Source organism: Festucalex cinctus, chromosome 7 (genome assembly GCF_051991245.1).
Source record: "Festucalex cinctus isolate MCC-2025b chromosome 7, RoL_Fcin_1.0, whole genome shotgun sequence".
Classification (NCBI taxonomy): Eukaryota; Metazoa; Chordata; class Actinopteri; order Syngnathiformes; family Syngnathidae; genus Festucalex; species Festucalex cinctus.
This window is the reverse complement of record NC_135417.1, coordinates 6,623,850-6,651,049: the sequence shown is the minus strand read 5'-3', so window position 1 is coordinate 6,651,049 and position 27,200 is coordinate 6,623,850. Positions and strand designations below refer to the sequence as shown.

Sequence of the window (27,200 nt, the reverse complement as noted above, 5' to 3'; positions counted from 1 at the left end):
CTTTGTTTCCCAAATAAACTGAAGAAGGCTACAAAAAGTGAACACATCAACTCGAAAAACTCCCAAATCGAGTTATTTCAAGGCAACGTGTCACAAACGCTTGCTTGATTGCATATAGACCCTTCCAGTGTGACGTCACGTTTAAGCGCGCCCCTTTAAGTGGAGGGCATTTGTTTGTTAGCAGCTAGCAAGCTATGATAGCTTGAAAACTTCGATATACAGCAAGACGAGTATATCCGGACACAAACGATTTTATGAATGACAACTTTTACACCATGAAAGTAGTGACCTTAGTACTGTTTCAAGCAAAAACAACATACCTTAAGCTTCCACTTCGCCCTCCAACAAACTCCTTTTTTTGTAGTTGGAGGCTCCAAATGGCTGATTTCAATTATTCGTAGTAATGTAGTGTCCTACTCGGGAAATTTTTTCTGTGACACTTGACATATTTCCCACTTTGGAACGAAAACGCTTGTTGAAAATCAAGCTCTCTACATTCATTTGTTATGGGATGTTTGCCCTTCGGGAAGCTAAGCAGTGACGTCAGCTGGAAGGGTCATGCTTCGAAAAAACAGATGTTTACATACGGAGATACAGATACTGTACACGCCAGGTGCATGAATAAAGTTTGAGTATCTTTGACTGTTATGTTTAAAAAAAAAAAAGAAGTTATTTATCGCCATGTTTTAAAAATAAATAGTGAACTCAACTGTGAACCAAAATTTGGGGATTTTATGGTGCATCACGCCCCCTTGTGGTCAGTCAGAGAAAACTTCTGCTAACCAAGTTGTGATTTGTCAAACTCGTTAAAATGGACGAGGAAAAAAAAAACAAAAGTCGATTATAAAGTTTTCAATGATGCTTGTTTTTATTGTTGAATGCATGTCCACACGCGCACACGGATGCCGTTTGTCAATTCGTGTATGAGAGGACACAAACAGACTTTTCAAACTTCTCTCGGCGCTTTTACACAAACCACATTCCTCCAGTTTTTCCTTTTTTGGACACTTTGATAAATAAACTGGCTTTCCCTTACACATTCTTGTTTGGGTACAAAAAAAAAAAAAAAAACCCAAATGAGCTTGATCACAGGGTTGTTGTTTCCTTTTTGAGCAAAAAACTAAAGAAAAACAAAAAACCCACATGACTCCAAAAACTACGGAAGCGTAGAGCTGCCAATGTGGAGTAAACATTTCTGGCTGGCGAGTATGTTCGAACATGCTCGCTTACTACATATTGGCAGCTCTACGCTTCCGTAATACAAAAAAAATAAATAAAATAAAATAAAATTTGGGGCCATTTGAGTGCAGTTTGAGGACGAAGCGAAATTGTTTTAAACCTCTACAGGTCAGCTCAACTTGATCCTTTTTAAAAATTATTTTGTCAATTTCTGAAACGACTAACTTATGGGGAAAAAAATGTCTCACTTTTGTGAAGATGTTCTGAAGAGAAATTTGCATCTACTTCCTTTTTGAAGCGTCGTCGCGTTTGTCAATTGTCGTCATCTGGCTTGGTCTCACCAGGACAAATTCCACCAATCAGGACATTTAGTGCTCCTTTCATCGTGATTTTTTATTTTTTGGTTTGCTGAACAGCAAGTTGGAAAAAAAGCTCAACTCTAAAGTTTTGCATCTACTTCCGGTTTGAAGCCTCGTCAATCGTTTGCCGTCATATTCCACCAATCAGGACATTTAGTCGTCCTTTCATCGTGATATTTTTTTTGTTTTTTGCTTCTGAACAGCAAGTTGAGAAAAAAAAAAACTCGTTGAAAAGTTTTGGATTAAAAGTTGACCTGAAGAGATTTTATCGTGTATTTTAGCTTCATCCGGAAATTTGCTCCCAAAGCCAAAGAAAGTCACGGACATTTTGTGAGTATTGCAAGCCACAAAAAAAAAAATCACCAAAAAAACCAAAACAAAACAAAACAAACAAAAAAAGACAAGAGAAGTGTACCTGTTGAACAAACAACCCTTCCAAGCACTCTTTTGTCTTTTTTGACTCCGCCCTCCCTCGGGCCAACGGCAAGCGTGATGCCGGCTGCTTTTTTTTGCAATTTTTTTTTCTTCTCTCTCTGAATTGGAAAGTCGCTCGTTCTGCCAAAAAAACAACGTGAGGGAAAATCACCGACACCCAAATGACTTTGACTCAAGTCTGTGTGTGCGTGCGTGCGTGCGTGCGTATGTATCCCGTCTCATAACATAAATGCCGCGCTCCCGGTTTGCGATGAAAGCGGAGCGCCAGCTAGCCAGCCACTTGAGTTTTGGGCTTTTCGCCACTCTCGCCATCCAAAAGGAAGCAGCGCCAGGGGGGCGGCGCCGTCGCCCTCTTCCCCTTGGTGACTTTCAACTCCCTTCGTGACTGTAAGAGCTTCAACAACTCCGGATTCATGTTGACATTTGTTTTTGGGGGACGCAGATACACACACAGCAAAAAGAGTGGCAGAGAAAGAGATAAAGAGAGAGAGCAAAAAAGAGAGAGAGAGTGAGTTGTGATCGATCCGACATGAGCGGCGTTTTCTTTTTGGTTTTTTGTGGTCCGCCCTCAGCCCATCTCTTTCCACTGCCGGTAGAAGTCGGCGATGTTCTTCAGCTCCATGCCCGCCGAGATCGCCGCCTGCACGGCAGACTGGAGAAGAAAAAAATAAAATAAAATTCACATGGGAAACAAACAAACAACATGGATGCTGAGGAACGGCACAAAAAACAAAACAATTCAAGCATTTGAGGAAAGGATTTAAAAAAAAAAAATTTTTTTAAGGTATATTTAAAAATACAAATTATTTCAATTATTTAACATTTTTGGGGGAAAAAAAAAACAAGAAAAACTCATGATTACAGAATTTATTTGGCAAAAAAAGTTCTATCCATAAACATGTAAAAATGTTATAACTTTTTTTTTTAAGTATATGAAGAAAAACAAATGAAAAAAAGTTCTATCTATAAACATGTAAAAATGACTTAACTCTTAACTTTATAAAAGAAAAAAAATAATAATAAATTTGCGGCGCCTGACCTTCATGGCTGCGGAGCGTTCGCAAAGCTCATCAAGCGGATGTCCGGTGAGAAGCGTGACCATGCCCGCCGTATCGTCGTCGGCGCTCTGGGAGACGGTCAGCTGGCGGCAACTGTCCACCATCTTGTACAGATGCCTGAGACACACAGAAAAAAGGGGGGTGCCTCACTCACTTTCATTATGTGTGCTTCATCATTGAAAAATAATAACTGGAGAATGCAATATTGAATGGCATGGAATGACGCAGAATGACCCGCAAAAAGCTGAACAATTCAAAGTTTGAACGGTGTGAATCGGTGAAGAAATGAGGAAATTAGAGCAGAAAAATAAAAATGGGGTAAGGTTTAAAGAATCAGGTACAAAATGGAAGAATGTTTGAAGAATCAAGTAGCTGGACTTAAAATCATCCCTAAAGTGAAATCAAAGAGTTGAATGTTTTGAATGTCACGTTGAAATGATGTAAATTAGTAGATTGGAACTTAGCTTAGCATTAGCATTAGCTTAACAGCATCTTAAAATTAGATTAGCATGCTAACTTAGCATTAGAATGCTAACTTAACATCAACATGCTAAGATAGCATTAGCATGCTAATTTATTAGCATGCTAATTTATTAGCATGCTAACTTAACCTTAGCATGCTAACGTAACATTAGCATGCTAAAGTAGCATTAGCATTAATTTGCTAAACCCATGCTAAGCTAGCATTAGCATGCTAAGCTAGCATTAACATTAGCATGCTAAGCTAGCATTCGCACACTAAGATAACATAAGCATGCTAACTTAACATTAACATGCTAAGCTAGCATTAATATTAGCATGCTGGCTCCGCATTAGCATGCTAAATTAGCATTAGCATGCAAGCTCAGCATTAACATGCTAACATTAGCATTAACATGTTACAATAGCATTAAAATTAGCATACTAATTTAGCATTAGCATGCTAATTTAGCATTAGCAAGCTTACAGCCTTCAAACAATAATAATAATGGCACATACCAGGCGTCGAGGTCCTGCCGCTTGAGTTTATCTCTTTCAAAACTTCGGCCTGACTCCTTCTGGCAGCGAATGTACCTGCAACACCAACAAGTTGTTAATTGTTAAATGAGGACACTAAGTCAAGTTGCAGACTACTGGCCCAAGATAGACTTAGACTTGACTTTATTGATCCCTTTGGGATGGCTCCCTCTGGGAAATGTACATTTCCAGCAGATAATAAAATAAAACATAATTCAATCAATCAATAAGGTTTTTTTTTTGTTTTTGTTTTTTTTTTTACCAGAAATTGAATTCCAGACAAAATGGTCGACTTCCTGTTCACTTTTAGCTGCGAGTCCTTGACACTTTTTTTGTGTCCTGTCACATGAAACTACTGTTGTGCTACCGAAAATCCAAAGCCGTTTTCAGGCTTGCTGAGGGTGCCCGAAAGGGCAAAACATTTTCTCATGGAAATATCGTATATCGCGCTGGAAATAGTCAACTAACGCGTACCTGTTGCCTTTTCGAAACTCTGACTCCAGGAAGCGGATGCCGTCTCGCGCGCCGGCATTTTCCTTCTTCAGCCGGTCCAGTCCGTCGATCACTGGAACAGCCAAAGGGCCACAATGACAGTCATGTTAACACAATATTACCTCATAAAGGGCATATTTGTAGTTTTTGTGCGAGTTTAACTTTGATCTATAAAACCTGCGCAGTATGGATTTTACCATGTGTTGGCATTTAGAGTTTCAGAAAGAATTTCCACCCTTAATTCATAAATTAGCACTATCAAACTAGGGATGCTCGATTATGGGAAAAAATAAAAATCACGATTATTTTGGCAATAATTGAAACCACGATTATATAGTTGGTACAAAAGAAGAACATTTTAAGCATTTAAAAATATTAAGACCAATTAAAAAAATAGGAACACTGAAATTATGCAAGTTAATTTTGGACCAAACAATTTACAGAATTTAATTTATAATATATATATTTTTTTTCCCCCGACCTGTTCTGGGGATGATGACGATGAAGCAGCCGCTGGCCGCCAGATGTCGGATGAGGCCCAGATGCTGGCAGAGGGCGGCGGCGTCGGGCACCAGGTAGGGCGACATGGACGACTGCGCCTTGGGCTGCTCGAGGCTGCCCTCCAGCTGCGACACCTCCAACTGGCACAGCACACACGCACACACTTGTGGCAGGAAAACGACGACGACAACGACGACGAATTGCTGTGGCGGGAGCTCAAACCTGGAGTCGAAGCTGAGCCATATCTCGCATCAGGCGATTTCTGCGCGCCTCCTCTTCGGCCTACGACGACACAAGGAACAACAACAACAAAAAAAAAAAAAGAAGAAAAGAAAAAAAAGAAAAAGAAAAGACATCTTCAAAACGGGACATTTTGGAAAAGGTTTGGAACATTTTAAGACTGGATAGCCGATCGACCACACATGCCAGTGCAAGCTGTTGAAGTCACAGGGCGGCCATCTTGTCACTCCCAAGGGAAGTTGTAAAATGTCTGAAGTCCTCTTGTTTACGTTCATAAATTGAAAACAGCATAAATAATGCCGTTTCAAGTAAGTACTGCCTCAAACGCTCTCCACTTTCCATACTGTAAATGTATAGGATCGCATGGCGACAAACGTTTCTTGGGAGGAGCAATATGGCGGCTTCAAAAAGTCCTGGCCTATGAGTTATCCAGTCATTTATATAGATCAGTGGTCACGACGGCCTGCCCCCCCCCACCCACTCTCTCTCGCACTCTCACTCTCTCACCATTCGGAAGTGGGCTTTGGCTTGCTGCAGCAGGTCGTCGTCGGCTTGTGATTGGCTGACGCTGGTGAAGATGCCCGCCTCCGGGTTGAAGTGCAGCACGTTGCCCTGGAGACTACTCAGGAAGTGGCCGAAACTGCGAATGCAACACACGCGCACCACGCACTGCAGGTGGGGGGGGGGGGATATTGCAACAGACCGTTTGAAACTTTATATTCACGTTTGACATGTTCCGATTGATCGTTACAGTAAGGTGTCATTGCGCCTGCCCGTACCTCCTGCAGCGGGCTGAGGGCGGCGCCGCCGCGGCGGGCAAAGTCGAGTCGGCGGTGGGCGACGGCGAGGGCGGGCAGGTGCCTCAGCGCCACGTCCTCGGGCAGCAGCAGCGTCTGTTGCAGGGCCGGACGCTCGCACTCGCCCAGCAGACCCGTCACGTCCGGGCTCAAGTCGGCCTCTGCCGAGCACAATCAATCGTCGTGGTTAGGGACGGGGGAGCAACTACCTGCTTTCTGGGGGGTATGCAGACACATAACAGCCGCCCCCCCGACTCACCAGCTTCAAGCATCTTGCTTCCATCTGGCAGCAGGTTGAGGAGCACCGACAGGCGGTTCCACAGACTCTGTGAACTCTAAAACGAGTGACGACAGGTCGAGTGGGTGCGGATTCACGCCAAGATTCGGCTGAGAGAAAAAATAAATATCGCCGCGCTCACCTGCGCACACATGAGGATGATGTCGGTGTTGGTCCGGAGCCAGTCGATGAACACCTTGACCACCTGGATCAAACCCTGATTGGTCACAATCTCCAGCTTCTCCAGGAGCGTCTTCTCGCTATGCACCGACGGGGCGCTCCGCTGGCTTCCTTCCGAGTCAGAGTCTAAGGCCCAAAATCGATCCCGCATCAGGTCAACCATGCAAGAGGATGTATGGCCACTCGGGGGCCACACTTAACTCATTCTCTGGCAGCCATTTTGAGTGAAGCAACCCCCTTCGCTGCCAGCTGTTTTTACTGGATTTGGACTGATTTTGCAAGGCCCACAGAATTTTGTGTTCTATTGCTATCAAAACATGGAACCTACCAAAAGAAAGATTAAAGTCTCTTCTTTTGACAGGAAAAAAAAAAAAAAAAAAAAAAAAGGAAAAAAAAAAAAGGGGTATATTTCTAACTGCTTCTGTTTTACAACAATTAGCATTAAAATATAGCTCGGGTTATTTACATTCCTGGTGAAAACTGAAAGCTTGTTGCAACATGGCCCTGGTTGATCTCTTATACTCTGCTGCCACCTGCTGGCCGTTTGTTTAATTACTACCATTTCTTCAACCGTTCTTTGCAGTTGAGAGGCTGCATCAAAGCCTTCTGTGTGCTCGAGCATTAAAACAAAAAACAAAAAAACAAAAAAAGCTCAGACCAAAAAAAAAAAAAAATTACCGTTTTCATTGGTCCCATTGGGGGCGCTCTGGTTCACATGGCAGGGTGATTGACAGGCAACGGCGGGGCTCTCCTCCGAGGGGGCGGCGGTGTTGGCGGTGGGAGGGGCCTGGGCGGAGGCGGCTTGAGGCCTGAGCAGCACGTTGCTGAAGGTGGGCGCCAGGCGGAAGCAGCGCTTGGCCTGGAACAGCTGCGAGGACATGGCCTGGAGGTTGCTGCTGATGCTGGCCTCGCTGGCCCCTAGGGGCCCATTGGCGACGGCGGGGGCCACTTGGCCGCCGTCCTCCTCGTCGCCGTCCCGCCGCGGAGCCCGGCGGTGCTCGCCGGCTTCCGTTTCGGCCATGTCCTCCAGGTCCGAGCGGGACTCCTGACTGTTCATGTCCGAGTCCGTCTCCGCGTCGAAAGCCGTGCCGCCTTCCTCTTCCTCCTCTTCGGAGCCACTCCCCCAGCATCCTTCCTTCCGGCGGGTGGCCGGATCGGGCGGCGCGGCTGGCGAGGGGCAACCGGCAGAAGCGGGTCGCTGTCTGACGGCGGGTGCCTCGTCGTCGTCCTCCTCGTCTTCGTCGTCGTCTTCGCTCTGGAAGCCCTCGCTCAGGTCACTCTCGTCCTCGCCGCCACCGCCGCCGCCGCGGTCCTTGCGGCGTCGGCGCATGCGCGACAGGCGGGAGTACTTCTTCTTCGGCTGTTGCTTCTGCTCCGACTTGCGCTCTTCCTTCGTGCCGGCGTCCTCTTCGTCGTCCTCGTCCTCGCGCTCCAGGGAGCCGTTCTGCAGCGGACGCTCGCCTGCGTCCTTCAAGTCCGGGTCGTCTAGATGAAAATGGAAGACACTCGATTGGATGACTTTGGGAACAGAAGAGCATCTTAAGACGTTCTTTCCTCCAGAGAGGTCATTCTGTAAAACTGCTACCTTGACTAACGCTGCATTCAAGGATGATCGGAAGCGGGATGTTTCCGAGTTCAAACCAGGAAGTGAGTACGAGAAAGCCCCGTTTAACTCGGAAATGCTGGAGGTCAAAATGTGTTTTAAGAACCAAAAATAAAAAACAATTTACCATTATCCACCATTTTGGTTGTTTACTTTCGCTTCGAATGCTTTCAGATCGGAATTGGGAAAAACCAATTCGGATAAATCCGAACTTCCCGCCATCCTCGAATGCAGCATAAGGCCTTGTTTACACGGAAGCAAAGCCGGCTTCGTTCCTCAAACAAAACGGCTATCCGCCATTGTTGTTGACAGACTGGCGGTTTGGGCGCAGTCACGCGAGAATGATGTCATCATCGGAGTAGTAGTATCTCTCCTGTATATTGGAATGTACAAGGCGCATTTTGAAATATTTCCATTCCGGAGCCCACTTTCAAAAGTTATCCGTTTCAAGCTCCGAAATGGCGCCACCGTGTGGACGAACTGCCCAAACGGTAACAAACTCGTGCGGACACATCGAAACGGGCTTTCGTGTGAACAAAATAAACTTCAAATTTGTGATTTCCACTCATCCCGTCGACGCTCTCACCTGCGGCGTCCGTGTCGAGCGAGGTGCACCTGGCTCTCCGCCTCCTCCAGTTCGGCCTGCAGCCGAATGTTGACGTGGTTCACCAGGTGGGAGAAGAGAGCCAGCGTAAAGGCGATGGACGCGCTGTACTGCTTGGAGCCTGCAACACACGTCGTCACATATGCACTAGTGTTCCTTTTGTCGGCCATTTTAAAAAAGTAATTTTTCCACTTGCTGTTGACTAATGATGACATCACCTGTACTTAGGAAGTAGGTAACGGTCAGTCATTGGCTCACCTGTTTACTGGGTTTGGTCAGTAAACTGAGCCATGATTGGTCGTTAGCACAGGTCACCAGTCAACAGCAAGTCGGAAACCCCCCCCCCCCCCCCCCCCCCCCCCCCCACATTTTAAAGGTATTAATTGTACATGAAAAATAAGTAAATAAGTTACTACATTAATTATAGACAAAATATTCACTTTTTACTGCTGAAATTGGCTTCATGAGTCGAGTATCCCTTTTAAAGTCACAAGTATGTACACAAATGCTAAATACAGTACATACTGATTTTTTTTTCTAATGTGCTTTACGCTTGCAATTTGTTTCTTGTTTGAATATTATTATTTACATTTTGTTTAAAAAGTGAATATTCTCAGCTTCATACAAGTATTCACTATAAGTTTGATAATAATAATAATAATAATAATAATAATAATAATTTGCTAATACTTCACAGGAAGCTGCAACTAACCATTATTTTAATAACAGTAATAATCCATGAGTCCAAAAAAAAACAACAACAAAAAAACAAAAAAAAACTCATTTTACTTCAAATAATATATATTTAAAAAATAAATAAATAAATAAAATTGGTCATGCATAAAAAGCAGAAACAAATTCATTATGATTTGGTGAATGGTTTGTTGCAGAAAAACAACTAAAATGTCGATGATTGTTTTCCAAAGTAAGCTGGAAATAATTGCTTCCCATCTCTGAATGCGAGAGTATCTGTTTTGAATTTCCCTTTGATTGGCCCCACCTCCTCTTTTCAGGCTGTGCACCACCATCAGGCACGTCACCACCATCTTGAAGACCAGCGCGTCGGGCAGCGCGGCGCACGAGCCGTCGGCGGCGTGCTGCTGCTCCTCATCCTCCTCGCTGAGGGAGTGGCCTGCGGCGGCGGCGGCGTTGTGGCCGTGCGACGATGGCGCCGATGGCAGGTAGAAGAGGACCAGGTTGAAGTCCTCCAGCACCGACTGGCACAGCGAGGTCAACTCGGACTCCATCAGGCTGGAGGGAGGGACAAACTTTTAGTCGCCAAACTAATTCGCTAGGACAACAGAGAAGCCAAATCGAAAAATGCGATCACCTTTTTATGGGCTTTTTTTTTTTTGGGGGGGGGGCGTTTCAGTCCATGCGTCACGTCTCACCTGTTTTTGGGCTGCAGCAGACTCTGCAGGTACATGAAGCTCACCAGGAGACGCTTGATGTCTCTGGATCTGCGGAAAAGGCAATTATGAGCATTAAACAAAAACAAACAAACAAAAACAAACAATACTGTGCTTTTCTCCATTGCAGCAACAAAAAATATCAAAATATTATATATAAAATACATAACTATAATATTTATAAAAAAATATTGAGACACCTACGCGCACACTGAGTTCCTACACATATCGGTTCACAAGAATATTAGGTTCGCCTTCATCTGACCATTAGCTTGGATTTGAACAATAGAAGGGCCAAAATATGCCTTAAGAAAATTAAACTGTACTAAACCACCAAAGGGTGCTAGAACTGCACAAATTGAAATCAACCCGAATTGTAACTAGTAGGGGAAAAAAAATGATATTAAAAAGGCTTCATTTGCCTTTATCTTAAGATACTGCAATATATAAAAAAAAAAAAAATCATTGAAAAGGACCTTGGGAAAAAAAAAAAAATTGCAATCGTATTTTTTTTTGGAGGAAAAAAAAAAAAAACAAAAAAAAAAAAAAGATTTTCCATAATCGTTTAGCCGTAAACTGAATTCAATGATTATGATGATGTTAATAATAATAATAAGAATAATAATAAAACTGTAAAAAAAAATTCATACTGAAACAAGAGGCCAGCTCCACCGATTCCCGTCATCTCATGTCCCCCTCACTAGGCCACGCCCCTTAAAGGACCACATGAAACGTGAACGCGATCGTCCTCACCTCTGTCGAGACGGCGACAGCTTCTTCATCTCCTGCTTCTTCACCTGCTGGTACATCTTGGCCGCTTTGTCGAACAGACGCTTCAGGTTGCCGTACGCGCCCTCGAAGGGGCTCTCTGATTGGATACTTTTTTTTTTTTTTTGAAGGGCGGGATTTTAGAGCTTTCCGTCAATAAGGACGCGAGGCGACGCGTTGTCGAGCGTGACTCACCAGCGCAGGTAGTAGTAGGTGGCTTCCACGTTGTAGAACTTGCTTCCGGCCAGCGTCCCCAGCTGATTGAAAGGCATGCCTGGAGGACGAAGACGAGGACGAGGACGAGGAAAACCGGGTCAACTCACAAACTGGGGCAAATTTCAACACTGGACTTGAAATTTATAGCAGCCCAAGTATTACATTTAGGGACGCACACTCTTTATTGCAAAGTAAATATTCATCCCACTCACTTGCACAACACTACCCATAATGCACCTTGAATTTGAGATGCGCTTAGCTTATACCAAAACTAGAATAACCCTGCCGTGGCTTTTTTTTTTTTTTTTATATTTTTTTTAAATAAGCATTCAAACAGTGAAGCAAACTGAGGATGCCCCTCAAGACATGAGCGCACTCACCAACGTGCGGCATGACGGACAAGGCCTGATGGTAGAATCTCTCAGCCAGATGCTCCGCCTCCACGCCGGCGAGCTCGTTCTGGTAGCGCGCTGGAGAGGGACATCGCCGATTACTTTGCGTTCGGAAATAATGATGCTGTTATTTCAACAACTTTACAAATGAAAGTGACACAAAAAAAATAATTATGAGGGAGGAATGAGAAGAGCTGACGCAACTCAGACTTCAGATTTTTCATTTATTCAAGAGACTGTTTATGTGCTGTTGCTGTTTTGGCTAGCAAAGGAGTCCCACCAACTACCAAGCATTTTATAACAATTGCATTTCCAAATTGGGGGGGGGGGGGGGTTAGTAAAATTTCAATATCAACTTAACACATTCACTGCCAGTCCAGCAAAAGCTTTGACATTGACGACTTTTTCCGTCAATGGCAGTGAATGAGTTAATATCGACTCAAAATTTGCCCTTGGTGTGAATGTGAGTACGTGAAAACCACGGATGGACGGACGTGGTTATTTTCCAGCGGTACCCACCCAGATCGCCGAGGTAGACCAGGCAGCGGTGACAGGCCATCTGCGCCCACTCCATTTCCTTGGGGGAGGCCGACACCGCCTTCTTGCGGCCTGCGGGGGGGGCAACATGAAAACGTCAACTTAGCCGACAGGATTTGTTGTGATTAACTCATTGACTGGCGGCCATTTTGACTCTATATCTGTTTTGCAGCAATTCTCATTAGAACATAGCTAAGTTTCATAGCTAAGTTGCTTATTCCTTTATCATTTGTTTTTTTTTCCATTTACATTCATTTGTTTCCATTAACTCTTTGACTGCCAAAAACGTTTAATAACGATCAATAAAATCACCACGTATATTGCCATAAACGTTAAATAACGTGGAATCTAAAACGCTCTAAACTATGGCCAGAAGATCAAAGCCTCTGTCATATCAAAGTTTTTCTTTGATAACTGGTGGCAGTAAAAGAGTTAAAAGTATGTTTTTTTTTTATTTACTTATTATACAGCAACGTATATATATTTTTCCATGTATTATATATGTTTTGGTCTGATTTTTATGAATGCTTTTTTATTCATCATTTGTTTTTTTCCATTTACGGTGATTTTATTCCATTAAAAGTATGTTTGTATGTTATTTAATAGTACTTGTTATAAAGCAAAAGTATATATATTTTTTTTCTATTTGTGGAATGCAATGTGGTGTATCGACGTGACAGACACCGTTCGTTGGAAACATCTTTTTTAAGCTTCACAGGTCAACTGGATTTGACCTTTCGGAAGCGTTTGCGCGCGTTTGCTGACCGATGAGCGGGTCGGTGACGTGCGTCCAGTCGATGCAGTCCTGCAGCTCCAGCTGGTAGTGCGACTGGACGTAGAGCAGCAGGTGCTGGTAGAAGCCCACGCCGGCGATCAGGTGCGTACGGTAGGCGCACTCCAGGACGCTGCGGCTGTGGATGTGCTGAGGAGAGACACACACACGAGCGCGCATCACAAAAAACGCGTACTGGGTGGGACCAAAAACATTTATAATATTTTTATATTTTTCATTGCTGTATTGTACAAAAGCACAATATTGTGACTTTTTTATTTTGTATCACCACAATATTGTGATAATTACCGTAAAAAAAAATAAATAAATTGCAATTCGACAGATTTGTATTGGGATTAATCGGTATCAAATCGTTCAATCGCATGAAAATCTAATTTTCATTAGAATTTTAGTGTACATGTGCACGTTTACCAATTAGCATTTTTTAAATAAAATAAATAAATAAATAAATAAATAAAAGGAAAAAAAAGGAAAAAAATCGCAATACTCGATAGAATTGTATCGGGATTAATCGGCATCGAATTGAATCGTGACCTATGAATCGTGATGCAGGTGGAATCACCGGGTACGAGGCAATTCACACCCCTACTCATTACAATTATACACACTATCGATTCCATTTAATAAACCTGCTTTTATCTCGGAAATTCAAACTTTTGGCAAAGCAAAAAAGGTATTGGAAAAATTTTTCAAGTCGATGTGAAAATGTCTTCCGAATCAAAACAAGTTTCACACACTTTTTTTCTTTTCTTTTTTTTTTACCTTCTTGTTGGTCTTGATGACCTGGATGACTTCATAGTAAACTTTTCTCCACAGCAGTTCCTCGGCCTTGCGGCCGTAGTCCACAGGGTGCAGGAACATCAGTTTGACGCACAGCTCCCTCAGCCTGAGTACCATGGCAAGGGGGGGGGGGGGGGGGGGGGGGGGGGGATAGATAACGTTTCTTTACGAATATGACGTTCGTCGTGGGGGGGTCAGAAACAACGTACTTGTTGCGCAGGCTGATGTTCTCAGGTTTGAAGACCTCCCTATACGATGCTTTGCTGCCGACGATCACGTCCAGCTTGTGCACCGACTCCACCACCGCCCTGAAGAGGAATCGTATTTTTTTTTATTTTTTTTTTTCCCGCAGGAGGCGGGAAAAAGGAAGACGTCATTTGCTCCGGTTGTCACGTTATTCACAATATTACAAGTGCCTCGATCGATCGACGTGGTGGTCGAACGAGCTGCTATGCAAAAGATTTCGTGTAGACTTCGCATGCGTGTCACTAGTTTGCACTTCCTTACACATAGGCACCTGATTGGCTGTGTAACCCTTGTCAGCCCTGTAACCCATAGCAACAGCCCTCTTTGATTTGGAATCACTTCTGAATACTGTGGCAAAGTTGGATATTGTATACTTTGTACATTATTTGAACTGTTTTAAATTTGACAAGGGCATAGAATTTGAGAGTATTTAAATGAACAAATAAAAGGGATATGACCGATTATCGGCTGGGCCGATTATCGGTGCCGATAATTTGGCATGTTGACAAATATGGGCATTTTTTTACTAATCTGAAGTCCGATAAAAGCTGGAAATCTTACCGAGTAAGCGAATGCAGCGAATTTCGTGTTTGACTTGTTGCAAATACATTTTCAAACATATACATACAAGTTTTCACTGTCTGCGAACATCTTTTGAACCCTGACGAAAACCCCAAATTAGATACATCTCATTTTGCATAAATTTGTCATTGCTGACGCTGGGATGTTGCTGCCCCAGATTTTATTGAGTTCAAATAAATATAGCTACAAATGTTGGGACATTTTAATACTCATATAGTACTTCAATTTTGTTTCCTCGAGAAAACCATGGAATGTTTTTTACTAGCTATTATAATTAGCACTTCAAACTCTTGTCAACTGATTTTGTTGTCATGTAATGCTTGTGTCCAAACAAATGAACTGTGCCAGGCATTTCAAATGATGTTCCATCACTGTCTTAGTATTAAGACGTTGGCCCGAAATCGGTGCATTTTCATTCGGTTTAAAAAGTCATAACTTCAAAATAAATGACGCTTGTTTCCCTGGAATGGTCTTTAGAATGTGATGTGTCAAGATAGAATGTTGGTCTGGTGGAGACCAACCGATCTTGTTGACATTGCGCACACATCAAGAAAGAGCCGCTTATTCGCAATAAACGCAACAAACGAAATGTCGCCTTTTTAATAGGCGAGCGCAACAAGGTTGCAATTATTAGCACGTTAGTTAGCGCGGCCGGCCTCATTATTGTTACCTGTACAAGCGCTTGATGAGAAGGACTTTCGCCTCCGGTTCGCTGTCCTGTCCAGGTCCGCTCATGTCCACTTTGGAGTCAGCGACCGTTGGGTGGGAAAAGGCCCCGTTGGTCGCGCACTTGCCGTCGGCTGCCCCGGGGTTCGTTCGTTCGTTCGTTCGTCCCGCTCTCTCGCCGGTTGTGACAACCGTGTTGTTAGCCGGCTAGCTCGATTAACCTCCGAGGTGTCTGGTTCGCTCGTCTCTCTCGCCGAATCGATTGGCTTTCCTGTCGGCCACCCCCTCTACCCCATCCGTTCCGGGCAACGGGTGAGAGGGGCGACCCGTGATGGAGGCTCGTCCCGGTCAGCTGCGACGGCCTGGCGTGCCTCTCGTGCCGAGCTCCGTTCTGGCCAGTGCGACCAGGGTAGCCATTCTTCCCGAACAGGAAGTGCCTCTTACTTATCGCGAGATTCCAGAGAACGCGCGAGGTTACAACGGCGGGTTGCCAGATAGGAATGCTTTAAATCCGCAATAAAATACAGGGACCGGCGAGGAAACTTGACGGGGGAAGAAGCATGTGAAGTTTAATACGTTTATTTCCTGTCACTATGAGTTCATTCTATTAAGTGGGGTTTTTCTGTAACAATTTTGCTTTTGAAAGCCTTCACCAAGTGCAACGAAAACCCGTCAGATGACATTGGCGGGTTGCCAGGTAAGAGGAAATCTGCTTTGCACAAAAGGCAGTTCAATATCGCCCTGTAACGTCAGACATTTCTCGTTTTAAGATGCGAAGTTTGCGTTAAAGAAAGATCAATTTGAACCAGGAGTTGGAGATGGAGGTTTTTTTGGGGCGCTGTAAACTATTCATCATGATATATTTATTTTCATTATTGTCTTTTATGTAAGTACGCCTATCAAACGCATCGGGTGAAGCTGGACAGGAAATGGCGTCGGCTTTTAAGCAACCAAACCGGAAGTTATCCTTCGAAACATCAGAGATAAACAAATCAATTTTACCCATCAATAACTGTATGCTATTTTCATTCCTGATCTAAAAACAATACCTTATACATATGAAGTATTTTTATTACAATACTTTATCATGTTTGTTCCTTTTAAAGTGACTCAATTGGCAGTGCCCTCGCACCGTCTACTGATGAGCCACCGCTGGTTTTCACTTGATCATTTCCAGCATTTTTTTAAATAAAATCTTTACAACAGCAGATTATCAGTTAAGAATAAATCTGTAATGTACCGCTTCATTGTATTTATTTGTTTATTTATTTTTTATAGGAATGGGCAAGTAACCAGTCACAGCTCAGCCTAGAAAACAGGTGTACTGTGATTTGTTACTTGAGCCCTTGTGATGTCATTTTCAGTCGACAGCAAGTTGCAAAATGTCTTTTTAAAGGTACTAATTCTATCTGAAAAATAATTAAAGTATCAAATTCATTTTAGACAAAATATTCACTTTTTAGTGCTATAATGGGCTAAATAAGTCAAGTATCCTTTAATGTTGCTTCATGCAGAAATGTGAATTTCGACTCGCTACTGCCACGTGTGGCCAAAAAATGAAACCGCACACTCCCTTCTCACGTATATAACGCGCACATGACGCCACGGCCGCAGACAGAGGGCGGGGAAATTCGAACCCTGATCCAATGTGAAAACCTTTGGCCAGATGCTTGCAGGAGTAACCCACTGTGAAGAGCCCAGGTGTTAATCAACCAATTAGAAAACATTTCAGTCATAAATGGTCAAAGATATTTTGGGGCAAATTCCTCCAGATTTGATCAATACAGTCCATGTGAAGGCGTCCATGTTGCACATGAATATTGTATGAGAATATGAAAATCATCCAACCTTCTGGGAATGACTTTCAGATTGTTGTTGTTTTTTTCTCCCCCAGATGGAAACTTTCAGGTGTGTTTGGCCGCCATCTGGACGCGGCCTGGAAAGATTCAATCGCTCAACTTGATGATCCAAATGAAGACGCTTCATCATGTGTGGAAGGAAGGAAGTGGAAGTCACGACGTCATCGTCACCAATCTGCCCTGTTTGATTGACAAGTCCAATTGTCGACATCCTCGCGGCTGCTGGCGTGAAGCTCGTCAAGACGACCCATCAGTCAACGTGGTGACAGGAACACCTGCGCCGACAACCTTCAGCGTTCGCATGGAGGGCGACCCATCCCCTAATTTGCCAACATGTCAATTTTCAACAAAGTCAATCAGTTGCATGTGATATTTTAGAACACGTTTTCTTCTCTAGTACGAAAACTCAATAATCCATCGGACAAATTTCAAATAAAAAAAAATTCTTCAGTTTATTTACATTGAATAAAAACACAAATTTTCATTTATTTAAGATCACTTTGATCCAATCCTTTTCTGTTTTGTTTTTTTTAAACTTTTTTTTGTTTGTTTGTTTTTAATTGTCATGAATAATTCAAAACACAACAAAAAAAATCAAGAGGGCACAAAAGCACACTAGGTTAAGAATTTAATAATTTGTTAATGAATTTATTTCATGTCTATCTCCAGATTCACCCGGCCCGAAAAATATAAATTTCCGGTGTATTCAAAAGAAAACAAGAAAAAAAAAAAAAAAAAAAAAAAGAAACAACGAAGAAAATCAGAAGGATCACGACGTCGTCGTCATCAACCGCACGTGCGCCGACCCCATCAATCAACAAAACCCAAATATTATCATCAATATTATTCGTATTATTGTTATTATTGTTTATGACAGCAATAAGGAAATCATCAGAACACCCACATTCATGTACAGCACTCTTCCACAGCACTCTTCCAATAATATACACCAAAAAATATTCGTTCTGTCCACCAAAACAAAACAAAAAACGAGAGGGGGCGGAGTTTGTTTAGAGTTGGAGGGCAGGGAAAGGTTATATGGCTTGTCAAGAGGGAGGAGGGAGTGGGGAATGAGTAAATAATCGAGTACAAGAGAAGAGGGAGGCACACTTAGTATCATGAAAAATAAAAGCCAAAAATGAAAAATAACGCGTAAATATCATACAACGGGGGGTTGTCGGAATAAATATAGATCTCTGAACGACAACCCGCAACCAATCAAAGTGGAAGCCACAGCTGATTATGGACAAAAAAAAAACAAAAATCCAATCGCCTGCTCGTATTTACAATCGCCCCCCGAAAAACGCTAGAAAAAAAAGTGTCGTCGCAAAGGACGCACCAGTTTTGTTTTGTTTTGTTTTGACGACCTCAATCAGTAGAAAGAGACGAAAAAACGTTGGCGAGAGTTCAGACGGGGGGAGAAAAATAACTGTACACTCTGCGTGTTATTACAAACAAACATATACATCGCATATAACTGCAGATATCGTACACATACACGCACATTCATTCCGGCTCAGGAATATTTCATATTTCACGCTCGTTGAGAGAGAAAGAAAAAAAAAAAATCTCTCCTTTGCAGTCCGGGAGCGTCTCAATTAATTTCCCCGCCAGGAAAGACGTCCAAAGTTCATCGACGTCGAGTATAATAAAAAAAAAGAAAAAAAAAAGAAAATCCTCTTGTTTGTAAACAGAGAGCTCCATGGCGACGGCGTCGTGTGCAAATTATGGCGGTCATGTGGGCAAGATTGTCTCCGTAAGAAAAAAAGATGAAGGAAAAAAAAAAAAAGAGCTCAATCGATAAAAGAAACTTTCTGGAAGATTTCCGATGGCGAGTCCTTCGACAAGTTAGTCGTTGTGAGTAGTTGGAGTACTAGTTACAAGTATAAAAGTGTCCGAAAAGTCAGTTGAATGATAATTTAAAAAGACTACAAGTGAGCGAGAGAGAGAGAGAGAGATCAAAAAGAGAGCGATAATAATAATAATATTCATAATAAATGCTTTAAAAAAAAAAAAAAATCAGCTTGAACCCTCCTGTTATGTTCCCGCCGGGTCAAATTGGAGACAAACGTGTCAGAAAGGTCACAAAAGGTCACATTTGAAATTGTTGACAACCAAGCGTTTCATTCCAAAAAAATAAAACAACTTTCCAATTATTGCATCTATTTTTAGGTCCTGATCACAACCCACCAAATCGCACTCAGTCTGCATGAACAGCTACAAATAAATAAATAAATAAATAAATAAATAAATAAATAAATAGGTGAACATGTCTATCCGAACACACACACACAAAAAATAAAAATAAAAAAAATAAAAAAAACTTTCAAGGACCCAAGCCAGGCGTCCATTTTGAAAACAGACATTTTGGGGACAAAGTCCATGAAAAATGAGCCGACAAACACAAAATTTGGTGGACGTGTCGATCGTAACGAAACGCACCAAAAAGTCTCAAGGACACATGCCCCAATTTGAACAGAGTCCGCCATTTTGGTTTCAAGCGGCCATTTTGCTGACTCAATACGAGTGCTATTTGTCCAACTTTCAAACTGACCCACATTTGACCCGCAAGATAACAGGAGGGGTTAAGAGAGGTCAAGCACCTTGGAAATACAATACCCACAATGCACCTTCTCTACCTCACCTTCCATCTTTGTCCTGCATAGTCATGCACAAATGTCCTGTCCTCCCAAACAAGAAAAAAAAAAAAAAAAAAAAAAAAAAAAAAAGGACGCACCGCGAGGACCCCCGCCTGCCACCGCAGTTTCCTCACATGGTCCGTTGGGGTTCGGGAGCGTCCCAAGAGCACACAGACCGGGACCAGCGGCCCGCGTTCTCCCTTTGTCAACCAACGGCGTCGCGGGAAAGCGCGCGCGACATTAGACCGCGCCAGCCCGCCGCGTGGCGCTGCTGCTGGCGCATCAGCCAGTTAGCTTCCACACTGTCCTCCATGAAGCTTTGCGAGTGGCTAAACAAACAAACAAAGGAGGGGGGGGAGGGGGAGGGGTCAGTACATTAGCGATAGACCGCCGATATTGGGCATTTTGACGAATATCGGTATATCGGCCTTTTTAAGAATCTGACGGCTGATATATATATATGTGCATCAATTGATTACTCTGAAATGTATTTGCCTTGACTTGTTGAGCAGGGTGACCAATCAATCAGGTGTTAGGACCCGCCCACCAAACTTTGATGGGCCAGTTTGACAGATGAAATAAATTCACGAAACACCGCACACAACACAGTGACCATGAAATTATTAAATAGAGAAATAAATAAATTAATTCATTTCTAAATAATCATAGGAAATGTAATTAATTATTTTATTTTATTTTTTGGGGGGTTCGGCATTAAAACAAAGAAATGTGAACGATTAAGATTTGAAGTATTTTTAAATTTTGGCGAAAAAAATATTTATTATAGAAAATTATAGATAGCTATTGTATATATTTTTTAATGTATTTTTTGGGAGCTCCCTGAACGTTTTGTTAGAAATTTAAAAGGATGTCAATTTTTTTAAGATAAAAAAAACAAACAAACAAACAAAAAAACATTCTACTGTACATTTAGAAAAGTCTGAAAAATTGTTCAATAAACATGCTTTAAGACATTACAACAGAGTCAACATTGGCACAAAATTTGACGCCAATATTCCACCCCCCTTACTGAAAATGAATATCGGCTTCAAATATCGGTTTCTTGACTATTAATAATCGAAATATCGTCCCTGAAAAAAAACATATCATTCTTTCTCTACATTCCATGAAGCATCCTTCCCACCCTAAAAAATAAAATCGAACTTTCTAAGGCTTGCTTACCTGACTCCAAATGGAGGAGTTTCTTTTCACTCACATCTTCCGATTTACTGGCTGCTTTGACCGATTGTGGTTGGAGTCTTGGGTGCTGCTCGCCCAAGAACTCAAATTTGGGGGCGGGGTCGTACATTTGAAACTAAGTCAACAAAAAGTAGTTGTGACTGTTTGATCTTGAAATATTCCTCAAATAATCCAAATCGGATCTTGATGGTTAATCGTGATTAATTGTCGATTGTTCACCGGATTGGACAACCCACATTGGGTCAACCCTGCGCCCACCCCCTATTTAGCCAGAGCGCCCCCTAGAGTGTGAAGCTACAAACAACAGGTTGACGACAAGACCAACATGGAACATGTTCGGAACGAGACAAAAAAAAACAAAAAAACCAAAAAAAAACATTGAAACCTCCTGGTTTTTGTTGGTCGTTAAAGCCCATTTGGAGTCGGTGACAAAAACAAAAAAATGTGGGAATTTTTCCAAACACATTAAACAGGATAAAGAGATGAAAAAAACTGACACATGAACCTGTCGTCCTCCATGACTGGCTGTTTTGGTGCTCAGGTGTCTCATATAAATGTAGTGTTTTTGGCACCACCTTGTGGTATCTTGGTGCAATGTTTGGGTGAGTTGAGGAGCTTCGTGAGGTCAAATCTTGTGTAAAAGCAGTGCTTTGCCCAAATCATGGCAACAAACAACTTTGCTGGAGTCTGGAGAGACACGTAGCACGGTCTAGCATAAAGGTAGTGCTTAGACGCCATGGAAAACCGTTGCACTGAGCTGAGGAGCTTCATTTAGTCTGGCTGTTAGCACTGTCAAACATAAAAGTAGTGCTACTCTGCCATCTCGTCGGCAAGGAGGTTAGTTGAGGAGCTTCGTTTAGTCAGACTGGAGCACTGCCGAGCATAAAAGTAGTGCTTTGGCACCATCTTGTGGCAGCTTATTGACAACGAACTTTTTTTTTCAGGTTGGGCTGATCAATTATTCGAGGCTTTTCACCACACTGTTGAGGTGACGCCACGTTGGTGTGAAATCAAAATCTGATTAGCGCCCACTAAAGGTTTGGGCTTGCACTGCATTTTTTTTTTTTTTTTTATTTAATTAATTTATTAATATATATATATATATATTTTTTTTACACTTTTTTAAATAGGAAATATTTATATGAAATTGTCCATATATAAAAATATATATTTATATTTAATTGTTTTAATATATTTATAAATAATTTAATTTAATTTTAATGAAAAGAAATTAAGACAAACACGACATTTGACACAACAGGATTCACAAAGACACGTCGGAATGAAACAAAAAGCAACACAACAGAGGACAGTGGGCCAGTCACGCACACGCACGCACGCACACGCCACATTGCACCATTTGTTGTTTAGCACCAGTTTGAGTTCTGATATTGAGAAGAGAAAATTGTGTGAGGGGGGAAAAAAACCAAGCCTGTCAGCCGTTGGGGGGGGTCTCAGGGGGATCTTACTGGCCAAGCCCAAGGCACTGAGGACCACTTAAGAGGCGCGAGACCTCCTGCAGGGAAAAAGTGTGCACGTGCGAGTGTCGCCGTCTTGTCCAGCAAGAGCGCAAAAACGTCGAAGAAAGCCCTTTGAGTGTGTGCGTGTGTACAGGAAAAGCATCTCTCTCTTTTTCATCTCTCTCTCTGTCTGTGTCAGAGTTGTAGCTAACCCCCCCGCCCCCTGTCACCCCCAAAGGGGGCGGTGCCAGGTGGCCTGGTCGCCACGGAGCTCTCGTTGGGCGGATTAGGGAGGTCGTTGGTGAGAAGAGGAAGCGGCGGTGGCGAGGACGCGTCCTCCGTGTTGTTGTTGTTGGCTTTTCACACCGGGGTCTGCTGAACCCAAGGGGGAAAGCTGGGTCTCCTAAGCCAGATAGACAGAAAAGGCGGGGTGGGGGGGGGGGGGGGGGGGTCGGGTCAGGGGGCGAGGCGTGTAGAAGAAGAAGAAGCCATTCAATGACCGATGAGGGAGGGAGGGCGAGCAAGCGCAGTAGACGGGAGCGAGGACGGCCATCGATGGGGGGAGTTGGAAGCGAGCGGACACGACGAGAGAGACGGAGAGAGAGAAAAAAAGAGACAGCAAGAAAGAGAGAGAGAGAGAGAAGGAAAGAAGTTACAAATGCGGATGGATGGGAAACAACAACCACAGCAACACACCGTCGCAACTAGAGTAAGGGAAAAAATTTAACTAAACGAAACACGCATAACCAAACAAACAACTTCAACTGTAACCATTATTCAAATATTTTTTTAAAACAATTGTAGAATTCGTTTTTTGGGGGTTTTTTTGCATTATAAAAGTACCATTTTTAATTTTGATAACAAACTAATTTGTGATACATTCAATTATTGTATGTAAGACATTTCCAGATGTTCATATTTTTTTTTAGCAAAATCGTTTTAGTAAACAGCAAGAAATAAAATAAAAAATAAAATAAAATAAAAGCCTCCCAATAACGCAGCAGCGTATTCAACCTGGTATTTTCACATTACAGTCATGTGACCAACATTAGAACATAGATTGCCTTATATTACATAATGCATAACTTATAGCATGTAAGCTCACAGTCAAAAGCAAGTTTTTTTTAAAATCTTTATATATATATATATATATATATATATATATATATATATATATATATATATATATGCATCGCTCCGAATTGTCCCTAGGTGTGTTTGTGAGTGTGGATGGTTTTTCGTCTCTGTGTGGCCTGCGATTGGCTGGCAACCAGTCCAGGGTGTTCCCCGACTACTGCCCAGAGCAGGCTGAGATAGGCTCCAGCACCCCCTGCGACCCTTGTGAGGAATAAGCGGTCAAGAAAATGGATGGATGGATATATATATTTTAATTTTACGCAACATGGTCTCTTGTCTACTTGTTGTGTATAGTTGTAATCAAATCCGCACCCTTCCCCCGTCAGGTTGATGACATGATCGTTTGAGGGTGTAATTTCTGCGATGCTTTTGAAAGCATGACATCATCAAGCTGCAGTTCCACTTGCAAGTCCGCTCGCCTGTTTCCTGTTGCGGTGACATGACTTCTTTTTGCAACATTTGCGAGGGTTGGCTACTTGTGACGCTCAATCCATTGACGAGTTATTCTGTGAATTCTTAATCAAGAATGCAAAACAGTCGACCATTGTTGTCTTATACCGGTTCGTTATAATTAGAGATTTTTTGTTTGTTTTTGTTGGTAAGTTTTGTTGCAGTTATTGGAAGTAATCAATAAAAGTTTTGAAATGATCTTGTTTCGTTTTTGCCACAAAAACCTTGCATTGGAATAGGGGTGTGTAGACTTTTTCTGCCCCCACAGAGCTCAGCGCCGAACAAATCAATAAGCAGTATGCGGTTGTCGTTTACATTTAGAGGAAGACGGAAAAGTACTTGAAGGCGGCTTCAGAATTGTCTCTGATACACAAGCAGTGTGGGATGGAGGGAGGCGGGGCGGGGGGGGGGGGTTGAGGAGAAAAGGGCGGGGTTGGTTTGCGTACAGCGGAGAGAAAGACAAGCATCACAATCAATCATCTGATGGCGTGTGTGTGCGCAACCGTCGCCTTCAACAACAACAAAACAAGAGAGCAAATAAAAGCAAAAAAAAATTTTTCTTCTCTTCTCAATCAGAACCAAACAATTTTTTTGTTGTCAATACAACAAATAGCGCTTTTAATACACATTGTGTGTTCATACACACAGGTGTGTATTAAAGGTGAGGCGTTCAAGCAGCTGGACAAAGACACGACCACTTTCTCGCTCGCTCGCTTGGAATGTTTACTGACATCCTGCCGGAAAAACAAAACCAAACAAAACCAAAACTTACCCAGGTGAGCTTCACACTCTGCGTTCCGGGCGCCGCTCTTTGTTTATTAGCACAAAATCGTTTTTATATGACTACAAGTACAGAAAAAAACACACACACAACACACGAAGATCACATGACCAGCAAAAACACACACAGAGACGGTCACACATCAAATGAGGTGAAGACGGGAGAAAAGGTGAGCACATCCACAAGCTCCAGGAAAGGTTCGGGTCGGATACGGAGATTTCCCAGCATTCACTTGGTTGACGTGGCAAAATGTACGATTTCATTTGACACTCGCAACTCCGCTTTTGAGGCGCGCTTCGCTTCAGTGGTGCCTTGAGATAAGAACGCCTTGACTTAGGAGTTGTTTGTTTTGACTCGCGACTTGAAAAATGAGCAGTTTACGGTGGCAAGCGAACTTCACTGAACAGCATTTTGTCCGAAATTTGTCCCCAAAAAAAAGCGTTTTGCTGAGCTTCGCCAATGTTGACATCAAGCGAGGTTATGTTCTGCAAGCTGTTTTCAAACTGCAAACGCAACTTTTAATTGATTGACTGGCGGCCATTTTGACTGAAGCAATTCCGACTGTTTTACTGGATTTGGACTGATTTTTTTGCAAGGCCCACACAATATTGTGCTCTATTGCTACCAAAACATGGAACCTACCAAAAGAAAGATTAAGAGTTTATTCTTTCATCAGGAAAAAAAACGTATATTTCGTTTTGCAGTAATTACCATTAGAATATAGCTAAGTTTAATCATTATTCAGAAATCTGTTTAAAACAGTGTCAAAAAGAGCTTGTTGCAACATGTCCCTGGTTGATCTCTCATACTCTGCTGCTACCTGCTGGCCGGTTTTGTAATTACTACCATTTTGTTCACCCGTTCTCTGCAGTTGAGAGGCTACATCAATGCCTTCTGTATGCTCTAGCATAGAAAAAAAGACAAAAAACGTATAAATATGTCTTTAGGACACGTCACACATTTAAAATAGAACATATTTATATGTTTTTGGGAGCAAATGAGTTCATGTTTTACATAGAAATGTACTAGAACATATCAATATTTAAATAAAAAAAGATATAAAAATATATTTATGAATATGTTTATATTAACGTTGCACAATATATCGAAAGTTATTGATATCGCGATATTGGCCCATGCAATATGCATATCGCAAAGACATGCAATAAGCTTCATTTGGAATTTGATGCTTTTATCTGAATTTGACCAGTCAGCTGCTAAGTAAAATGTGCACCGCCATCCAATACTTCAACATTATCGAGAGCTCATTACAATTAATTAACTAAAAATATCGAATGTGCTTATTTTGGTGCATGAAAAATCTTAATCTTTAATTAGATGATAAAAATGTAATGTTAAATATCGCAATATCGATATCGCTATCCTCAGCAACTATATCGCATATTGCATGATTTTCCAATATTGTGCAGCCCTAGTATATATACAAACATTTTAATACAATATGTAATATATCCATTAGTGATGTTGCTTCTGTAGTCAAAGTACGTAGTAGTATACAGTATTAAAAAAAAATCGTATCAATTACATTTCATTATTTTTTTCAGTTAGTATGAAATACATTATTATTTTAGCATAATTAATTTTTTTGAATTTCTGAACGTGAAAATGAATATTAGGACATGACTTGGCATGTGTCATTCGCCAATGTTGTGCGTGTGTGTGTGTGTGTGTGTTTGGGGGGCGGGGCAAACCTTGCCCATTTTTCATGATATGGAGTGCTGAATCGAATAATCGCAAGCAAGTGTGATTTGCAGTCATTTTGACGACTTGACAACCCTCCTCATTTTTCACGGCGAATCGTTAATTCTGCGCGACTTTTTACGATTTGGCGGGCGACCACGTATGAACCCTGATCATCAAATCCTGGACATTTGACTCGCATTTTGCTCATCAGATGTGAAAAACGTTGGCATCGAGTTGTGTCTTGCACATCTTTTTCCTTTGGAAATTCCGACGTTTTGAGAGGAGCGGACGGGCGAATGGGAAGTGTGCGAGTGGAGTGGACGGGGACACAACACGGAGAATCGCAGGGAATGATGTAGAGGGCGAGCGAGAGAGAAAGAGAGAGCGAGAGAGAGCGAGCGGGTGAGAGTTTGTCGGCTGGGGTTGTTACCTGGACACTCGGGGCGGGACGGGGGCGAGACGAGGCTGCACTAGGATGGACTGACGCCTCCCCTACGAGAAATCACCGTATCTCGTCAACAAGAGGATCAAATAGGAGGAGGACGAGGAGGAGGAGCACACGCATGACGTCATCGGCGAAGGCAACACCACACGACACAACATGCGGCGCCACGTCAGCATGCCATCGCATGCTTTTGCTCGCCGGGAAAGCACAAACAAACGACACACAAAGAGGGACAGACACGGATGCAATGCCAGAAACGCCACTCGACTCGATCCGGATCAAAATCAACTCCTAATATGAACGCAAAGAGGTCCAGGTTGACTTTCACCATGAATTGTCATTCGGTCCACTGCGGAGCCTGAAGTGGAGCAAAATGGAACAGGATCATGCTTGAAATCAACTTTTAATGCAACTG

General features: G+C 42.5%; 2 protein-coding genes and 1 long non-coding RNA gene across 19 annotated transcripts in view; 1 reads left to right on the top strand and 2 right to left on the bottom strand.

Annotated features, from left to right (window-relative positions):
- Nucleotides 1–841: 841 nt before the first annotated feature.
- On the bottom strand, nucleotides 842–15,568 carry smg5 (SMG5 nonsense mediated mRNA decay factor). The gene is given in 23 exon segments (XM_077527251.1): nucleotides 842–2,625; nucleotides 3,013–3,148; nucleotides 4,010–4,084; nucleotides 4,502–4,592; nucleotides 5,001–5,160; nucleotides 5,243–5,302; nucleotides 5,768–5,929; nucleotides 6,040–6,218; nucleotides 6,317–6,392; nucleotides 6,477–6,640; nucleotides 7,193–7,999; nucleotides 8,704–8,728; nucleotides 8,730–8,842; nucleotides 9,722–9,972; nucleotides 10,113–10,181; nucleotides 10,884–11,009; nucleotides 11,094–11,172; nucleotides 11,495–11,584; nucleotides 12,026–12,115; nucleotides 12,809–12,965; nucleotides 13,599–13,722; nucleotides 13,826–13,924; nucleotides 15,115–15,568. Coding segments are annotated over 23 exon segments (3,282 nt in total). The 5' UTR covers nucleotides 15,180–15,568; the 3' UTR covers nucleotides 842–2,541.
- LOC144022449 (uncharacterized) lies at nucleotides 15,108–17,462 on the top strand. Its single transcript, XR_013284328.1, has 2 exons — nucleotides 15,108–15,807; nucleotides 17,005–17,462. It is a non-coding gene; the product is annotated as an uncharacterized LOC144022449 (long non-coding RNA).
- Nucleotides 17,463–17,584: 122 nt separating this feature from the next.
- Nucleotides 17,585–27,200, bottom strand: part of syngap1b (synaptic Ras GTPase activating protein 1b) — a 73,776-nt gene continuing 64,160 nt past the window's right edge. For 10 of the 17 annotated variants that reach the window (XM_077527233.1, XM_077527234.1, XM_077527236.1 and 7 more), the window contains 2 exons: nucleotides 26,771–26,832; nucleotides 17,585–19,937 (listed from right to left, as the gene is read on the bottom strand). In XM_077527233.1, coding sequence (XP_077383359.1) covers nucleotides 19,814–19,937; nucleotides 26,771–26,832 — 186 coding nt within the window. In that variant the 3' untranslated portion in view covers nucleotides 17,585–19,813. Of the gene's footprint in view, nucleotides 22,672–24,170; nucleotides 24,219–24,252; nucleotides 24,699–26,770; nucleotides 26,833–27,200 lie in introns of those variants that run through there. The other 7 variants (XM_077527237.1, XM_077527247.1, XM_077527238.1 and 4 more) reach the window with 6 other exon arrangements.